The sequence below is a fragment of the Triturus cristatus genome, chromosome 4_1, assembly GCF_964204655.1.
Source record: "Triturus cristatus chromosome 4_1, aTriCri1.1, whole genome shotgun sequence".
NCBI lineage: Eukaryota > Metazoa > Chordata > Amphibia > Caudata > Salamandridae > Triturus > Triturus cristatus.
The window spans coordinates 406,006,601-406,026,660 of NC_140585.1; the positions used below are offsets into that span (position 1 = coordinate 406,006,601).

At 45.8% G+C, this 20,060-nt stretch overlaps 1 protein-coding gene across 6 annotated transcripts in view; it reads left to right on the forward strand.

Annotated features, from left to right (window-relative positions):
* The window catches only part of RAB3IP (RAB3A interacting protein), a 607,212-nt gene that overhangs the window by 506,961 nt on the left and 80,191 nt on the right, over positions 1 to 20,060 (forward strand). For all 6 annotated transcript variants that reach the window (XM_085652511.1, XM_085652507.1, XM_085652510.1 and 3 more), the window contains one exon: positions 9,256 to 9,333. In XM_085652511.1, the coding sequence (XP_085508637.1) occupies positions 9,256 to 9,333 (78 nt within the window). The remainder of the gene's footprint in view (positions 1 to 9,255; positions 9,334 to 20,060) is intronic.

The following is a 20,060-nucleotide window of genomic DNA, read 5'->3' on the forward strand; positions in this document are numbered from 1 at the left end:
CAAGGAGAGTGCGGGCTGCGCAGTTCTGGATCCGCTGGAGTTTATTCAGGCAGTATTCAGGGGCCCCTAAATATAAAGCATTGCTGTAGTCAATGCGGGACTGAATTAGGCCCTGGATGACTACCTGTTTTGCCTCAAAGGGGAGAAGTGGGAGAATTTTTTTCATCAGCCTAATCAGACCAAAGCATGTAGCTGACAGTTTGGTGACTTGCGTGTTAAATGTCAGGGATTTATCTACCATACTCCAAGGCTTTTTATGTTGTCTCTGGGAGCAGGGGGGGCACCTAAGTTGGGGGGCCACAGAAGCTCTAAGGTGGAAGGGGCTGAGGGGCCGAGAAACATTAGCTCGGTTTTATCCCCATTGAGCTTTAAGCATGACTTTGTCATCCAGCTCTTCACCTGCTCCAGACAGGGAATCAAGTTGGTCGGTGATTGCTGACTGTTCCCATGCGCAAGAGAGACCACTAGCTGAGTGTCGTCCGCATAAGTGACGATCTTAATGCCATGCGGACGAACAATCTCTGCCAGCGGTCTCATGTATGCGTTAAAAAGCGTGGGACTAAGTGAGGAGCCCTGAGGCACCCCACATCCCAGAGGCTTGCTTGAGGAGACTGAGGCTCCTTCGAAGACTCGGAATGTGCAATCTTTAAGGAAGGACTCTAGCCAAGTTAGGGCTTCTCCTGATATTCCCAGGCTTAGAAGGCGGTGGAGGAGGATTTTGTGGTTCACCGTATCAAAGGCGGCGCTCAGATCAAGGAGGATCACTGCCACTGATCCCCCCCCGATCTAGCATCCGCCTTGCCTCCTCTGTGACTGCAACCAGAGCCGTCTCCGTACCATGCTTGGGACGGAAGCCCGTTTGGGTGACATCAAGCAGATGGTTACTCTCGAAAAACCTGGTTAGGGAGGTGTTAATGTGTTTTTCGAGGATTTTGCTTACCCAGGGGAGCAGTGAGATGGGGCGATAATTATTAAGATTGCCAGGGTCAAGATTAGGTTTTTTCAAGAGGGCACGGACCCTGGCATGTTTCCATGTTAGTGGGACTGTGCAGGTCTCTATCGAAGAGTTCAGTAATTCCAATAGTGTGGAAAGAATTAACTGACTGACCGAAATCAGTGTATTCGGTGGGGCAGGGTCACAGGGTGAGCCAGATTTTATTTGTCGCATTAGAGATTCTAGTGTTGCTGAGTCTAGCTGTGGTAGGTGGGCCAGGGTGTTATGAGACAGTTCTTCTCCTTCGGCAGCTAAAGAGGGTTCTTGGGAAGGTGGATCTGAGTCACTATCCGGGAAAGATGTATAAATTTTGTGTATTTTGTTAAAAAAGAAGTCAGCTAGATCATCACATCGGGGGGACTCATTGGAAATAGCGACCGGCGGGGAGGGGAGCGTAGTTAAGCTTTTTACCGTTTGGTACATTTCTTTGGGCTTGCACTTAGCTGACATTATTTTGTCCTCGTAGTAGACTGATTGTGTTAATTTTGTTGCTGATTTGTAGTCTCTAATGGCCTCTCTGTACGTGGCTTTGTCTGTGGCAGCATAGCAAAGGCGCCACTTCCTTTCCAGCCTCTTACAGATACGTTTTTTCGCTCTAAGTTCTTCCGAGTACCAGGGTGCCGTTTTATGGTGTCTTTTTGAGCTAATAGTGCGGAGAGGTAATATGGAGTCTAGAGAGCTCGTGATCCAGTTGTCGTACTCGTTGTTGCCTTTAGAGGGGTCGCTGCTGAGTACAGGTCTCATTTTAGTAAGGTCATTTGCCCATTTGTTCAAACACAGTTTGGACCATTACCTCATTGTGCGGGGGATGTGGGGGAGTGGGACACACTTGCGCATAGTCCAAGTGAGAGGGATCAAAAAGTGGTCCGTCCAAGGAAGACGGCTGAGAGTGCCGGTTACTAGTTGTGGACAGTTGCTGAAAACCGGGTCTAGTAAATGGCCTTTTATATGCGTGGGCGAGGCGACAAGCTGTTCTAGTTCTACTGCCGTTAAGCTGGCCGTCAGCTCTGTGGCGACAGTATCCTGTATATTGTCGAAGTGTATGTTGAGGTCGCCCAGTACTGTGAAGTTTGCCGGTGAAGTAATTAATTCGGCCACGGCAGAAGGCAACGCTATTGGGAACTGTTTAAGTGCCCCAGGAGGGCGGTAGATGAGGAGACCAGTGAAGCTTTTATTAGGGGAGAATTCAATGATAAAATGCATGCTTTCACAGTCTGCAATGGGCTCCGAGGGGCAACGGCAGGTGTAAATGTCCTTGTAGATGATGGCGAGCCCCCCGCCTTTACCCTGGACACGGTCCCGGCGGGCGATCTGATAGCCGGGTATGAGCGCTTGAACCAGATCGGGCTCTGAGTCCTGAGTTAGCCATGTTTCAGTCAAAAAGACTATATCTGGCATGAGCTCGTCCAGTAGCATTGATATTTCCAAACTGTGTTTGGGGAGGGATCTACAGTTTAGCAGCAGCATTTGATAGTCCCGCAGCTCATTCTTATGAAGAGAGCAAATGAGCTCTGTTTTACAATGGGGGCACAGGTAAGGGATTTCCAAGGGGTAGAATGCTTGGCAGTTGCAATGCAAAGGCATTGACTGTTGTTAATAACGGGATGACTACATTGTCAACTAGGATTTATTCTGTGAATAACATTGTCTCTTCAGCAAATAAAATTATACAGAGTGATATGTCCCTCTTACAATAAGGGCAACGTAAGCGTAGATCAATTCTGCAATTAAGCTTAAGTAGACATTAAAATCTGATAGCATGCCATGGAAATGCATAAACGTGACCAATTTATTTTCACCTTATAATCAAACACATTCACAAAAAATAATAGAGAAAAAGGACGTGACTTACACAATGTTAAGCATAAAGCATGTAGAAAAATTGCCATTTACAGTGGCAGAATAAACATCTGCCAAATGGTTACTATATGGATTTATCTCGCTGGCAATTTATACATTTTCATTTCACGTCTTGCCTGAAACATTTTCAGGTAGGCAGATATGAGGCGTTAGGGGAGAGATTTGTACATGAGACATGAATCCTACCTTTCGATTTCAAATGTAGGAATGGAGAAACTAAAGTATTATTGTTTCAGAAGGAGGTTTCTTTAACACCTGCTAGAGAGACTTTTGATATCCAAGTTGTAAGGTCTTCCTCTGAAATACAATCGCTACTACACACTAACCTTCCTCAACATTTTGGAGAACTTGTGCATCGCTTACTGAATGCATGTAATACTGTTGGAGTAGTACACTCTTAATTTTTTTTTTTCTTAAAGAAATTGGGTTTGGGTTTGTTAGCACGTTCCCAACTGTCTTTAAAGTGATTCCATCTTTCATACACTCCCTGGTTTCTAGCGTTTTTTGGTGGCATATCACTGGTACTTTTTTCTGATTTATATATTCATATAATCCCTGCAACTTTATAATGGTTGAATTATTCATCATCTTCACTATTCTTGTAATGCTGTTAACAATGCTTTGTTTCCTTCTACTAATAATTGCAGCGTATGTATTTTGCACAAGACTCCAATTGTTTCAAAAAATGTTTGAAATGCCAATTTGATTACTTCTTGCCTCTCCCTTTGGTCATGCCTAAGGTAACCACGAAAGGGTAGACCTGTTTCCACGATTAACTTTGGGGAGTCAGAGTGGTCATGTTCTGAGGTTGCAGACACCATCCATTACCCTGTCCTGTTTAGGAGATCAGATGGCACACTGTGAGCTAGCAATGAATTGGGCCAACATATTCTGATTATATGTTTGGACTCAGTCCCCATATTTTGATGCATATGTTGTCCAAACGCAGAGTCTTTCTTGATTAGGGCGATCCGCACATCAGATTGTCGTATATGTTTCTCTTTTGCATTCAGCATAAGGTTTACCTTCACAGAAATAGAGCATATGACTTTCTTTGAACAGGCACTCATATCAAAAATTGCAGATAGCAGTCTGATCATGTAAAAGGGACAGTATCTGATCATTTAAATGGTTCTGAATGGAGAGCTCTACTGAATGTAGACTGCATCACTGCTGTGGCCATTTGAATTTGAAGGCGGCTTCTGTACGTTTTGGGAATGTAATGTATTAGGGTTTGCAGGTTCTCCCAACATAAATTTAAATCCTGTAATGTCAAAGAGGGCAAGTCCTAAGGCCACATGAAGCCAGCATGCCTGCCATTAATTTGCTAAACCCACCCCAGAGGACAGTAGGAGTGGAGCCTTCGCTACTATATTTTTACATACAGGAGCACATTGATGTTTTTGTTTATCTTCATTCACAATTCTTATCAAAGTGATTATCGGTACAAGAGCTTTTGTGGTTCCTAAGGTTTCCCAACAAACACCCTTGTCCTTTTGTTTCACTTTACAGTTGGCCATGGCTCTATGATTATGATAAGCAGTCTGAAGGGCAGTGGTACATTTTGTGGCATAAACGGGTCTTAGGAGCATGTTGAATATCCAGCAGTTTAAGGACATTACCTGCCCCATATAAGATCTTTGTTCTTCCATGTTGGATCTGTTTTTCCACGAGAATGAGCTCAAAATTGCAGTAATGTGCTCTTCCGTTAATGGATCAAGTGACATAGGGTTTTATTTACGTTTTTATACGGCTTGTGAACATAGAAAAGGTGACTTTACTTGCTTTTAGTCTGCTGGTTAGACATGTGCTGCCGCTTGCTTATAGGGAGCTTAGTGCCCACCTACTACTTACTATTGGTTGGCTTTATGGTCTTCCTCATTTGCCTGCTTTTCTTTGGTCAGCGTTTGTCCTCACTTCTTGTCTGTTTGACCCTTCCCTGGGACACAGCTAAGTACTTGTGTCCTTCCACTGTTTGCGTGGTAAGATCTACTGATGTTTTTTGTTTTTTCTAAACACTCCCTGAAATTGTGCACCTTTTACAAGATGTCTAAGCCACATTTTTTTTGTTTTTACATACAATAGCTGAAAATTCTTAGAAATGGCAAGTGGGATATGATGGTTAATTCGTGCACTGTTTTTGACGTTGATAGATTCCGAGCGCTTTGAAAGGACGGTCAGGATTAGTTTATACAATTGTGGGTTACAGAGTCCTCAGACTCTTGGGGCCCGATTCACAGAATTAACTTAAGACAAAATCGTAAACTTACTACTTTTGGTATTCACAGACTACACTTACTACTTTTTGTATTCACAGAATGCACTTACTACTTTTGGTATTCACAGAATGGATTTACGACTACTAACTTTACGTCCGCACTCGGGCCGGAAATTCCAGCCCGGAGGCGGAGCTTCTGGCCCGGAGGCGGAGCTTCTGGCCTGGAGGCGGGGCTTCCGGGCCGGAGGTGGAGCTTCCAGCCCGGAGGTGGGGATTCCGGCCAGTGGCTGATATTTAGCCATGGCCAAAATCTCCACCTCTGGGCCGGAAGCTCTGCCTCCGGCCCGGAAGCCCCGCCTCCGGGCCGGAATTTCCAGCCCGAGTGCGGACGTAAAGTTAGTAGTCGTAAATCCATTCTGTGAATACCAAAAGCAGTAAGTGCATTCTGTGAATACCAAAATGGTAGTAAGTTTAGGATTTTGTCTTAAGTTAGTTCTGCGAATCGGGCCCAATGTGTTTTAAACACCTTTTCTGTGTGCTGCTGTGCTATATGTATACTGCCCTAGTCATAGTAGCTCAGTCAGCGAGTCAGGGTGCATGCTGCAGAGGGCTGCGTGCAAACAATAGGCCACAGGCCAGAATACTGGGAAGCTTTTATTCTTTCTCTGCAGTGCATGGACAATAGGCACCATATACAAACAAGGTGCTGTGGTTGGATTTGTTATCATGATAACTTGATCTCTTCGTGTCAACTGACCTGCTGCAGAATTCTGTGCAATCTTCTGGTCCTGGTGTTTCACCCCAGAAGATCCAACTCCACTTTCATCATTTTATAGCAGCTTCACAACCATTGTGAAATCCGTAGACATGACTGCACTAATACAGTTCTTTGTGTGTTACTGGAATCATTGGTTCTTCGAGAAGTCTCAGTGGAAAGTTGCCTTAATGGGTTAAGACGCCTTCTACAGAACGATGCGTCTGCTGCTTTAGTGATATAATGAATGCATTCACTGCAGGTCAGGCAACTTGGCCTTTCATCCTCCCGAGGTCAATAACCTGAGTACCCTTGAGATGGTTAGCAATGATAATTTATTATATATTTGCAAGGCACCCCCAGGGTGAATGTGCACACGCATGTTATGTTACCTTATACTTTGTTATTTTATGTCATGTGGTTAGGTTACAACCGTCCAGTAATATGCTTGATGTTATTTACCAATTTGTGAAAGCAAGTGTTGGACACAAATACATTTATATTACTTAGCTTGGGGTTATTCGGGGGAGATGGGGAGGGGGTGTGTGTACACACACGCACGTGCTTGCATGCATATGTGATCACAAAGACTATCCTACTTACAAGTTTAAGTGTGATATTACATTGGGATTCTCAAAATAGCACCTGCATGACAAGGTTGATATATAAATACTACTGTTGCGTAAACTGAATCTTTGACTTCTCTACAAGGTTTGTTTTCACACCCATGGGTACATAAGTGGACTTAGTTCAATACACCAATGCTTGAATGTGAAAGACCAGTTTTTGTAGCCCCGCAGAACCCCACTAAAAACATAGTTGAAGTGGCATCCGTGCTTTTGAGTTACTAATAGTCCTTAAACTAGGATCCAAGTACACCAGGGCGATTGGAAACAAACCTATGTTATTCTTCTCAATACCACACACGCACACAAACTGCACTAACAAAAAGAGGCTTTAACTAAAAAGCGTATTTATTTCAATGGGGCACCCTGTTGCTTAGCACACCTAAAGCACTCGCACAATATAATTTAAAACATCACAAATATATGTTACTAAGAACAAGAATAAAATGAAAATTTCTATCATGGTTAAAAATGTCAACTGAAAAAACCTGCGTTCCTAAGACCTACGTCTATGCGCTATGCTAGGACGGCATGGAGTAGTATAACTTGCTTCTAGTTTCTTAGTGAGAATCAGCGCACTGCATACCTGTTTATGGCAAAGCTCTGTAGTTGGCTGAAGTCAGGGAGACCATTTTCCCTGTTAAGGGTTAGAACACATCGTATCAGCTCCTCTCCCCCCGAACTTAGCGGCTCAATATCGGCCTTTAGTAAAAAGTGTGATAAGTCAGCGTGTCTGGCAGTCAAGCATCTCTAGCAGTATCGTGCATCATAATGTGGGGCGAAGGACCGCTTCTGAAAAATAGTTGAGTGGCAGCCCTTCTATACTATAGCAAAATTGAGTCGAAACTTGGGGTCTTTACGTCACTACGGTTGAGGATACTCTGCCTTTGCCCTGCCTCTGTAAACATGCCGGTCTCTCAGTATGTTCATCAGTATCCTTTGCTTTGTTAGAAGAAGGTGCCTCGCTCGCACGTATTCCTCCCTGAGGCAGTTTGCTAAACATACTGTACATAATGACCTTTGAGCCCCGAGAGGGCACAGATTTCAGCACCTGATACCTTTTGTTATCTGTTTGTGGGATTAGAGCCCACTCATTACTTACCATTGGTGGGCCTCATTGTTACTTCCATTTGCTGCTTTTTAGTGGTCAGCTGGTGAAGACCTTTTCTTCTTTGGCTTTTTGTCACTCCCCTGGTGCATGGACACAATACTTGTTTTTGTGTTTAAGCAGTCTACCATAGTGATTCATTTCAGCTGGCTCGCACATGTACTTCTCCCCCCTCTGTGTACCACCGTCCCTCATCTGTATTTCTTGCCCCCACCCACTCGCTCTCCTTTCCTCCTTTTGTTGTTACATGCCCCACAAACCCTCCTTCCATTGTTGTCTGTTATTGCTTGCGTCGTAGCAGTATTTTCGCACCCTTCTTTTGTCCGTGTTGCCTTCCACACATCCGTTCCTTCACTTCCTCTGTGTTGCCCCTCATCTCCCCTCCCCACTCAAAAAAAGCATTAAGATGCATTATTTATCTTTTGTTTACTTTGTCATGCTGCACCGCAGCCGCATTGCTGTACAACTAAAAACTAAAATGATTAAAAACATTGGCAAAGTCAAAATGAATCTTATAGGTGTAATGTTTTACTGCATTAATAGAATTATGCATTATTAACAATGTGCAGATAGTGATCTACTCTTGAAATTCTTGTGTAGACTTATGTGATGCTATTGCCTTTGAAAAGATTTTGCTATGACCTGATAAAGCCAGAAAAAGTGGCTTGTGGTAACTAGACTTCTGGTAGGCCTTGATGCCACCTTGTTCAAAACGATGTCTCATCATGTCACATTTCCTGTTAAATCTGCTGCATGTATTCAAGCAAGTTTGTTTACTTCCAAACTCTCTAGCATGGGCTCAGTATTTGCAAATTTCCTTCATGGTTCTAGCAGTATTTTTGTAATTCACTATGGTTTACTGTTGTTTTGTAATTATTTTGTTATGACATCTCCAGATAACAGCGTAGAGTGGGCTGAATCAGTATTCATGTAGCGGGATATTGTTTAAGTGGCTGTATGTTGCTCTTCATTTCGATGCTCTGATTTGTTGAAATTGTAAATCTTTTGCTCACACCATGACTCTCCACTTTCATGTTGGTCTCTGAGAAGATATGCTATATAAACGCTCAAATTTGGGGGTGAGCCAGATGACTTTCTGGGGTTACTAGAGATTGTATTCGAGTTCTTACTTGTTTTTCTGCTCATTTGGGACTTGCATATTTTTGATTATCCTGTTATTTTGTGATGCTGAGTGCTTTCATGGCAATTACTTCATGCATCTGCATTTTACAAGTTCCTTATTGTACCTTATCATTTTTGTCACAAACCTTTCTAAATTTCCTAATTCCACACTAGAACTCACTTGTTGAGTCTGTACTTCTTTATTTGACTGTGTTTAATATGCTGATTTATACCTTATCGTGGGACACATTGCCTCATGAAATTGAAACAGAAAGCCGTCCCCGATCCACCCACCTATGGGCATCTTTTGTGGCATACAGAGGTACCCTAAGCCCACCATGGCGAGTTTTATGGGCTTTGCCACCGCTCATTTCTTAGTCCATTTTCTTCTCTGATTCTCTCTTGAGTTCATAGACTAGGATCCTGTATTGAAGAGGGTTTTCTGTCTGATCTCGCCATTTGTATTGAATACCATATTTAAAAGCTTTGCACTGCACCTTACACATTTTGCTGTTAACATAACCTTGAATTGTAGTGCAATTTAAACACGCTTCTATAAACTTTGCTTTGTAGGAAGCTCACAAAATGGTACGAGAAGCAAATGTTAAACAAGCGACAGCAGAAAAACAGTTGAAGGAAGCACAAGGAAAGGTTTGTTAAAAATCACTTCTTATTGAAGTTCTTGCATGCTTTTATGTTTTAGTATCGCCAACTATATTGGTCAAAATAAGAATACACAGATAATAACTATATGGCATATGGGTGTTCATCAATGTATTGTTTAATGTATATGAAATGTTTATTAATATCTGTGCCTCTTTCGCAATCATCACGATTGCTGTTTGGCTGAGATTAGGAAATGAAAATTTGGGAAGGCACACTATATAACTCAATTCACCCAAAAAGGACAATTGATCCATCCATCTGCTACGTGCTTAGTCTCTCCTGCAGACCTGTTAGTTTATTGGACATTGTATTATTTTATCTGTTCACTCTTCATTCTTTCTTCATCACGTATAAATATCACAATTGTAGGTTTCATGTTGATCATAAAAATTAATATTTTGGACTTCCACGCAATAGGGAAGTAGTGCAGGATTGACTCTCAGCAACTATGCAACCCGTCTCCCTGAGGGGGAAAGTGTGTTGGAAACAATTCACATTAAGACATACATACTCTAGAAAGCAAGAAGAGCATATGGACAGTTTCACTCATGGGAGCAGACCTGGCAGTAATTGTTCTCACTTTGCCAATCCTCAATAGTGCGGTCTCTTCCCAGATTGCCATGCATCATTCTCTTTTGGCATTAGGTACCAGCTATACCTGACCAGGACCTGAGCATATGACCTTTATTGAAGAAAAGCTGTGGTGCTCCGCAGCCTGTGTACGACCGGTGCTAAGATCTGCACCTCTTACTGGAGTAGGGAGTGGCTCACACACTCCTTTTCACTCAAAAAGAAGCAGCAGATGTCTGTAGATACGGGCACCCGTGTAGACCCAGACAAAGTGAGAGAACAAATCAGGAAGTGCACCACAAGCAGCCCTAACAAGTAAGACAGCCATGGCACAGGGGCACCCATAGAAATACTATGCATAGAGTCCTGTCCCCCAAAAAGAGTGTTCGAGGCATATGAGCTGCAGATTGTACACTATGCATAGATCGCATTCTGGTTTTGGGCTCGGATGTCTGCATTTTGTTTTTGTCTTCGAAGAAGTGTTGCAGTCACGAGACCGGCGACTCCTTCTTTGGTGGACAATGCTCATGAGCATCGGCTCCATCATTAGATTGTTTTTTTCCACCATCGGGTTCGGATGTGACTTGCTGCGCTCCGGGTCGGTGTCGTTATCGAACCCCCTTTCGACGCGCAATCACAGCTAACCGACGGCATTGTCTCGATTGCGTACCTTCGACTTGCACCCGCGACAACTTTTGAATAACTTCGCCGCCTGCGGACTTCGACACGGGATGCTGGGCCTAATCGCGCTGGTAGAGACGGACGTCGATGGAACAGACTCCCTTTAAGAAATGTCCACAGTGTGGTGCTAAGTTTCCACACTCGGACCTCCATCCTGTCTGCTATCTCTGCCTCTCTCCAGAACATCGAGAGGACGATTGTGAAGCTTGTCTCTCCTTCAAGTCCAAGAAGACCATCCAGGATCGTCGAGCTCGACGCCACGAGATGTCCCGAGGCACAGGTTCCATTCCGGACCTCTTCCATCCAGGTCTCGATAACCTTCCGGAGCCAGAACAGGAAGAACAGGTCCCGGACTCCGAAGCAGACGTCTCCAATGCCGAAGATGACCTCACCCCGGCTCAAAGGGACGTGAGTACCGAAACCCCCGCACCACCCAAGCCCATACCAAGAGCTCCGGTGACACCTTCGCCTTCGGGCTCAGGTCCACACCGTACGAAAACTTCGAGCGCCCTCCCTCCGGGCCCGGCACCGAAGGACAGAGAAAAGCCTTCCGGCTCGAGCCTACTACCCGGTACTAGAAAACCATCTTCGGCACCGAAAGCTCAGTCGTCCGAGTTGCCGCGCCCTTTGTCGGCACCGGGAGAACATTTGGCACCGAAATCGGTAAAAGAGCCCTCGCACCGAAACAGCCTGATAAGCCATCGGCACCGAAGCAGCTGGATAAAACCCCGGCCCGAAGCACACAGAAAAGACGTCAGCACCAAAAACTTCAGAACGAAGAACATTAAAGGACAAAACTCCTAAACAAACGCCTCCGGAGCCGAAACAACCCGCACCGAAGGTCTTGGAACAAAGGAAAGCTTCTGTACCGGATACTGTCCAAAAACAGTTTCCGAGGACAAATCTTCGATGCAGAAGAAACCTATCGATTCAGAAGAACTTTTCTTTCCCGATCCAAAACAAACTACCATCTTTATTCACCCAAAGACTGGTCAAATGGAAACCAGAACATTTGCCACATGCTCCAGTTCCTCCAAAGAAATTACACATAGCTACTAATACCTGACCAACACCAGTTAAACCTAATTTACTCATTTTGCCAGCACACTCTCCACAACCAGAGGATAGTGATGATTCACATGGGGGTGGGCAAGAAGATGAAGATGTAGTACCATTAGACTCTGAAGATCCTGATGATCCACCACAGGATCCCGACCCATGGCATGATTATAATACTGATCCTGATCTCTCCAATGATCCTGATTTCTACCCCTCAAAACCATCTCCACCAGATGACAATGTGGGTTTTGCCCAGCTCATCAATATGGCCGCCACATACCATAAGCTCAAACTACATTCAGATCCTGTAGAAGAGGATTTTCTACCTACTGGAGACTTGAGACTTTTGACCAACCACAAAAATCTACTCACGCCTTACCCATGTTACAAGGCCTTCTTCGACACGCTCCTGAAGTGTTCATAGACCCGGTTAGAGCTAGGGTTCTTAACCCCAGAGTAGATGAGAAATACAAAGCAGCTCCCACTGACCCTATATACATCAAGGGCCAACTTCCCTTAGATTCGCTGGTGGTAGGCAATGCACGCAAGAGGGCAAACTCTCAGGGGTCAGGTGACACACCACCTTCTGATAAGGAATCTAAATTATTAGACGCGTCCGGTAAACGTATGGCGTCTCAAGCTGCAAACTCGTGGAGAATAGCAAACACTCAAGCCCTTCTAGGAAGATAAGATAGGGCCCACTATGATGAGCTGGAAAAGCTCATTCAACATCTACCTCAGGAACAAAGCAATTGACCTTCTACAGGAAGGCAAACTGATAACCAATACATCCATCAAATGCACGCTTGACGTAGCAGACACCGCGTCCCGTGAAATAAACACCAGTGTTTTGCTACGCCGACACGCATGACTCAGGGTATCTAGTTTTAAACAGGAGGTACAAAATACCATCCTTAATCAACCTTTTGATCAGGAGCACCTATTTGGCCCTGCAGTAGACGCATCTTTAGAAAAGATTAAAAAAGACACTGAGACCGCAAAGTCTATGGGAGCCTTACAGTTACCATCTGCAAGAGGTTCCTTTTGTCGCTCTTTCTATAGAGCAGCTTCCAAAATGATTACGTCAGAACACCCGTCCTCATCCTATTAAAGCCCCAACCAGAGCTCCTTTTCCAGGGGATACAATAGAGGAGGTTACAGAAGAAACAACAACAGGGGTAGAGGCAGGGATAACAACACCCGCAACTCCCCTAATAACAAACAGTGACTTCCCTACGCTCCCCCCGATCATCCCACTCCTGTCGGGGGACGCCTCTCACAGTTCCTGCCTGTCTGGAATTCCATCACAACAGACAAGTGGGTAAGACAAATTATCTAGTATGGTTATTGCCTGGAACTCACTTCTACGCCTCCCAACATCCCTCCAAAACAGTGTCCAATGTCATCAGAACACCTAACGCTTCTCAAACAAGAGGTCTTAGCAATGGTGCAAAAACATGCAATAGAACCGGTTCCTCTGCCTCATCAGGGCACAGGGGTCTATTCCCTCTATTTTCTAATCCCAAAAAAGGACGTCTCTCTCAGGCCAATACTGGACCTCTGACCACTCGGCTTTTACATTCAATCAGACCACTTCCACATGGTCACTTTACAACAAGTGCTTCCACTACTACAGCAAGGCGACTTTCTCTACACTCTAGATATGAAGGACGCCTACTTCCACATTCCCATTCACCCGGCTCACAGGCAATATCTCACCAAGTGCCTCGCAGTGGTTGCAGCCCATCTGGGAAGACCACAAATTCATGTCTTCCCTTATCTAGACGATTGGCTCATAAAAGCAAGCTCCCACAACAGATGTGTTCAACACACATTCCGTACGATACAATTGCTTCACAGTCCGGGATTCACAATAAATTTAGGCAAATCCCATCTCCAACCTTCCACAATACAACAATATCTAGGAGCTACTGTAAATATATCCACAGCCCTAGCATATTCCAGTCCAGTCAGGATAGGTGCTATACAAACGCTAGCTCAAAGATTTCAGCCACTACACTCCCTACCAGCAAGAGTGTTCATGCAACTAATAGGAATGATGGCCTCCTGCATTTTTCTCGTTCCTCATGTAAGACTGCAAATGCGTCCATTACAAGAGTGTCTAGCACGTCAGTGGAACCGGGCTCAAGGTCAGCTAACAGATCTGGTGTTGGTAGACAACCGCACCCATAGCTCTCTGCAGTGGTGAACCACAAAAAACCTTTCCAAAGGGCGGTCGTTCCTCGAGCCAGTCCCACAGATAGTGCTAACAACAGATGTATCGCTCACCGCCTGGGGAGAACATCTTCTAACCCATACCGTTCAAGGGGTATGGACCCTCCAACAAAAACAATTTCACATCAACTACCTGGAATTGTTAGCGATCTCTCTAGCGTTGAAATCGTTTCAACCGCAACTGCTAGGAAAAGCTGTCCTAATCCGTACAGACAACAGTACTGCGATGTATTACATACAAAAGCAAGGGGGGACACACTCTCTCCAGTTATCCCACCTGGCGCAGGGCATCTGGAGATGGGCCATTCACAGGAAGATATACCTTCTAGCAGAACACCTGCCAGGGGTACACAATCAGGTTGCGGATCTGCTTAGCCGGCAAACACAACAGATCCACAAATGGGAACTTCATCCTCAAGTTCTTCTTCCATTCTTTCACATGTGGGGACACCCAGAAATAGATCTGTTTGCCACTCACCAAAACGCAAAATGCCCAAGCTTCTCATCCATGTATCCACACCCATTGTCCAAAGGCAATGCGCTATGGATGAATTGGTCAGGCAAATTTGCTTACGCTTTTCCGCCTCTCCCACTCATTCCATTACTAGTGAGGAAACTCCAACAACATTCCCTCACAATGATCCTAGTTGCTCCAACAAGGGCAAAGCAACCATGGTTCACAACTCTGCTGGAACTATCAGTAGTACCATATCAAAAGCTTCATCTCTCACCCAAGCTTCTCACTCAGAACCATGGAGAGATAAGACACCCAGATCCCAATCAGCTCAACCTTGCGATCTGGCTCCTGAAATTATAGAGTTTGGCTACCTTAATCTCCCGCCAGACTGTATGAACATTATCAAAAAAGCTAGATGCCCTACCACAAGGGCGCATGCTATGGGGCAAAATGGAAGAGGTTCGTCATTTATTGCTCACACAACCAAATCAACCCAATATATGCTTCCATTCAAAACATCTGTTACCTCTTGCATCTACAGCAATGTAACCTAGCGTATACATCCATAAGGTTACATCTATCTGCCATAGCAGCCTACCTACAAAACAGACAACATTTGTCTTTATTTAGGGTTCCCGCTATCAAAGCTTTTATGGAAGGACTTAAAAGAATAATCCCACCAAGAGCTCCACCCTCTCCGGTGTGGAATCTCAAAGTAGCCTTCACCAGACTAATGGGTCCTTCTTTTGAACCTCTCCACAAATGTTAACTACAGTTCCTCACTTGGAAAGTCGCCTTTTTAATCGCTATCACATCTCTCAGAAGAGTGAGTGAACTCCAGGCATTAACCATACAAGAACCATTTTTACAGATCCATCATAACAAAGTGGTTCTTAGAACAAACCCAACATTTTTACCCAAAGTAGCATCTGCCTTTCATCTGAACCTGTCTGTTGAACTACCAGTATTCTTCCCTCAACCAGACTCAGGGGCAGAAAGAGCTCTACACACCTTAGATGTTAAAAGAGCCATACTTTATTACATTGAAAGAACAAAATCCTTTAGGAAAACCAAACAACTTTTTGTAGCTTTCTCCCCACCTCATAAGGGCAATCGTATATCCAAAATGGGAATTGCAAGGTGGATTGTAAAGTGCATACAAATATGCTACTTTAAAGCCAAACGAACATTAACCATTCCCCCTAGAGCTCATTCTACACGCAAACTAGGGGCTTCTATGGCATTCTTAGGGAACATTCCCCTAGATGACATATGTAAGGCAGCAACTTGGGCCACACCACACACCTTCACAAAGCACTATTGTGTTGATGTGCAGGCAAAACAACAAGCTAGTTTGGGCCAGGCTGTATTAAAAACACTATGTTCGAGGCATATGAGCTGCAGATTACACACTATGCATAGGTCGCCATCTGGTGTTGGGTCCGGATGTTTGCACTTGTTTTTGTCCTGAAAAGTCTTTGGAAGTCACAAGGTATGTGACTCCTCCTTTGGATGATAGTGCGCGTGGGCATCGGCTCCATCCTCAGATTGTTTTTTTCCGCCATCGGGCTCGGATGTGTATCTCGTGCTTCAGTTCAGAACCGTTACCGTTTTTTTCTTTCGATGTGCAATCCTCCCCTTTTCTACGGTATTGTCTCAATCTCGTTTTCCCAATCCACGCGACTCAACTTCGAAGTCTTCGATTCCGGTCACCGACGAAGGCCTTCGGGCCTACCTGGGCCTTATCATCTGGCTCATGGAAAGGACGCCATTCAAAAAGTGTCCTCGATGTGGGTCTAAGTTTCCCCACACCGATCTACATGAGGTGTGCAACCTCTGCCTCTCACCGGAGCACGAGGCCAGAGACTGTCCAGCTTGCGCCTCCTTCCGCTCCAAGAAGACGATTCGGGACCGACGAGCTAGAAGAACCATGGCTCGATCGTCGTCTTCGATCCCCGACGACATCTTCCAAGAGGGCGTTGATGTGCCAGAGCAGGGGCGGGTCGAAGAAGGCCTTGTCAGCGCCTCCGAAGCCGATGACTCCGACGTCGAGGACATCACTCCAGCACAGAGGGTCGTGAGTACAGACGTCGACCCCGACCCCCCCTCGACACCATCAAAAAAGGCTTCGGTCACACCTTCGCGCCCAGGTGCACACCGAGAGACTGCTTCCCATGCCCCGACTCCAGGCCCAGTAAAGAAGCCTACTAAGCCTTCAAGTGACTTGGGCTCGAGTCAGCCTACCCTTGGTGCCGAAAAACATACACAGGCACCGAAAAAGAAGCCGTCCTCTTCCTCATCCACGCCGAGCGCTGCTTCGACATCCAAGCACTCGGCGTCGAAGACTGGCACCGGCTCCTCGACACTGACAACACACTCGGAGCCGACCAAAAAACTGCCACCAAAGGTCCCCGACTCCCATGCTTCAAAGCCGAAAAAGACCTCGAAACCGAAAAAACAACAGGTTCCATCAGCCAAAGACACTGCAAAACCGCACGGTTCCAAACCCAGAACCGCTACCGAGTCGCGCCCAAAAAAGCCTACGGCACCAACACCATCGGCACCGAAGGATCTGCCCTGCCACAGACTAACTGTTTCGCCCACATCCTACCCAAAAAACTCTTGTAAAGGATCCTAAGACTGGTCACTTGATGCTTAGCTTCAAGAAGCGACCACTAGATACGCCTGCACCGGCTCCACCACCCAAAAAGAGAGATTTTGCTACCTCTCCATTAAGGATACCTTCTCCTCTTCCTCCTCCTCCCCCTCCACCACCACACCGCTCTCCTACACCATCCCCTACTCCAGGGCGAACACCCATTACAACGATGATAGAACATCGCGGGTGCATTACAACGCACATTTTACATCGTGCGAACCTTTACAATGCAATCTTTTACATCGCGCATGCTGTCACATCGTGGTTTACCACATCGCGGGGATTTTACATCGCGCATGCTGTTACATCGCTATACGCACAACGCATTTAAACAGTGGATGAACATTACGCACAACACATTTGAACAGTGGATGGACATTTATTAACGGATATTTATTAACGAGTATACGCATTTAAACAGTGGATGACCGATATACAGTGTTATTGTGAACATTTAAAGGTTGCATGGATGAAGGATGGATGGATGGATGGATGTGTGAAAAGATGGGTGGATGAAGGATGGGTGGGTGGGTGAAAGGGTGGATAGATGAAGGATGGATGGATGGCTGAAGGATGGATGTATGGATGGAAGGATGAAAGGGTGGATGGATTAAGGGTGGAAGTATGGATGAGGCATACACACACACAAACAGTGTTAGATTAAAGGTTGCATGGATGAATGATGAATGATGGATGGATGGATGGATGTGTGAAAATATGGGTGGATGAATGATGGGTGAAAGGGTGGATAGATGAAGGATGGATGGGTAAAAGGGTGGATGGGTGAAGAATGGATGTATGGATGGAAGGATGAAAGGGTGGATGGATGAAGGGTGGATGTATGGATGAGGCATACGCACATACAAACAGTGTTCGATTAAAGATAAAAGGTTGCATGGATGAATGCTGGATGGATGGATGGATGTGTGAAAAGATGGGTGGATGAATGATGGGTGGATGGGTGAAAGGGTGGATAGATGAAGGATGGATGGGTAAAAGGGTGGATGGGTGAAGGATGGATGGGTAAAAGGGTGGATGGGTGAAGGATGGATGGATGTATGGATGGAAGGATGAAAGGGTGGATGGATGAAGGGTGGATGTATGGATGAGGCATACGCACATACAAACAGTGTTCGATTAAAGATAAAAGGTTGCATGGATGAATGCTGGATGGATGGATGTGTGAAAAGATGGGTGGATGAATGATGGGTGGATGGGTGAAAGGGTGGATAGATAAAGGATGGATGGGTAAAAGGGTAGATGGATGGATGAAGGATGGATGGATGGGTAAAAGGGTGGATGAATGAAGCATGAAACCATGTTAGATAAAAGATAAAAGGTTGCATGGATGAATGATGGATGGATGGATGTGTGAAAAGATGGGTGGATGAATGATGGGTGCATGGGTGAAAGGGTGGATAGATGAAGGATGGATGGATGGGTAAAAGGGTGGATGGATGAAGGATGGATGTATGGATGAAGCATTGGCTATCTTAATGCACATTCAAATATTTGCACTGTGCGGGATAAGTCCCTCTTTATCAGTTTATGGGCTGTATATTGTGAGCATAGGCCGGGATGGCCCAAAGCCGCCCCTTGCCTCTGAAAGGGCTACTCTCTCTAGAAGTAATACTCTGGTATGTTCAGCTCTGCTGCATCTATATAGAGTGCCGTTGGAATGCATGTCGTGGTGTCGCGGTCGTCATCGCGATGCCTGGACAATTTCCGATGTTCGAAGTGCAAATTCGATTGAGTTTTATCAGTTTTGCCCATCGCCCTTCTAATTGTGCTTTTAATGTCCGAACTATGTGTCGCAGACGCCAACTGGGTGATAGTGAGGCAGCTGAGTGACGCCGATGTAAACTACACTGATCTCAAGGTCACTGCTGAAGCACACCACAGAGCAGAATAAAAAGGCTCCCTACCACTGATGTGCCACCTGTACGTGCTGGCAAACGCTCCAGCAAGGTGTCCGACTCCCCGCAGCCCCGGGCGGCCAATTACTCACTGCGCTGGTTAGATGTCAGGCAGGGCCTATCGGAACCACCATGAGCTTCACAGGACGGCGGAGATGGCCACCTGAGCTGCATGCCTGTAGTCCCGCCGGCGATTCACTGGAGCTTCAGTCGCCACACGCCGGGGTGTACAGGCACACGACTGTGTTGTTGGGGCAGGGGCTGCAAGCAAGGGAGGCCGCTCAGCTAAGACTCCACCGCCCGGCGTGACTGTGATCCAGGCCCTGTGCCACGGCGGACCCAGGCCCACAACACCTTGCTGCACACTGTTCGTGCCAGCAGGGTCACAGGGCCTGCTCTGGGACCTGGTAGTTCTGTGCAGGGGTTCCTTAGGGGCTATACACTGGTCGCGACCAGCACCAGGGCCACTGCCGCTCCAGAGGGGTGTGCTCGTGCTGGGGGTAGTGTGTGTTATTTCAGAAAAAATATGCGATGTTAAAGCATGCTGGGTGTTTGTGTGCGGAGTGATTGTGTTTTGTATGCATTTCAATGGTGGAGCGAAGTAATGGATAGCGTTGTGACAGCGTGCGTTGTGAATGTGTGTGCGATGTAAAGACGGCGATGTGAATGATTGCGATTAAAACGTTTGCAATGTAGCATCATACATCTCTACTCCAGTAGATGATGATGACACCTCTTATGATGCAGTGGGGGGGTGCGGACGATCAACCACTAGGGGACCCTACTCCTACTGGCTCCCCAGACCCCTGGGATCATTATAGCATCCCAGACGTCCCTAACATCCCACAAGAGGACATCTACCCCTCCCTTCTCCCCCCACCTCCCCCCCCCCCCCCCCCCCCCCCTCAGAGGACACTATGGGCTTTAACCAGCTCTTACACAGAGCTGCCCACTACCACGGGGTTGATCTACACACAGACCCCATGGAGGAGGATTTTCTCATGGACACTTTTTACACCACACAAAAGTCTACCTCAATTTTACCCACGCTTAAGTGGGTCTTAAGCACGCACCAGAGGTCTTTAAAAACCCGGTCAGGGCTCGAGTCATCAACCCTAGAATCGAAAAAAGTATA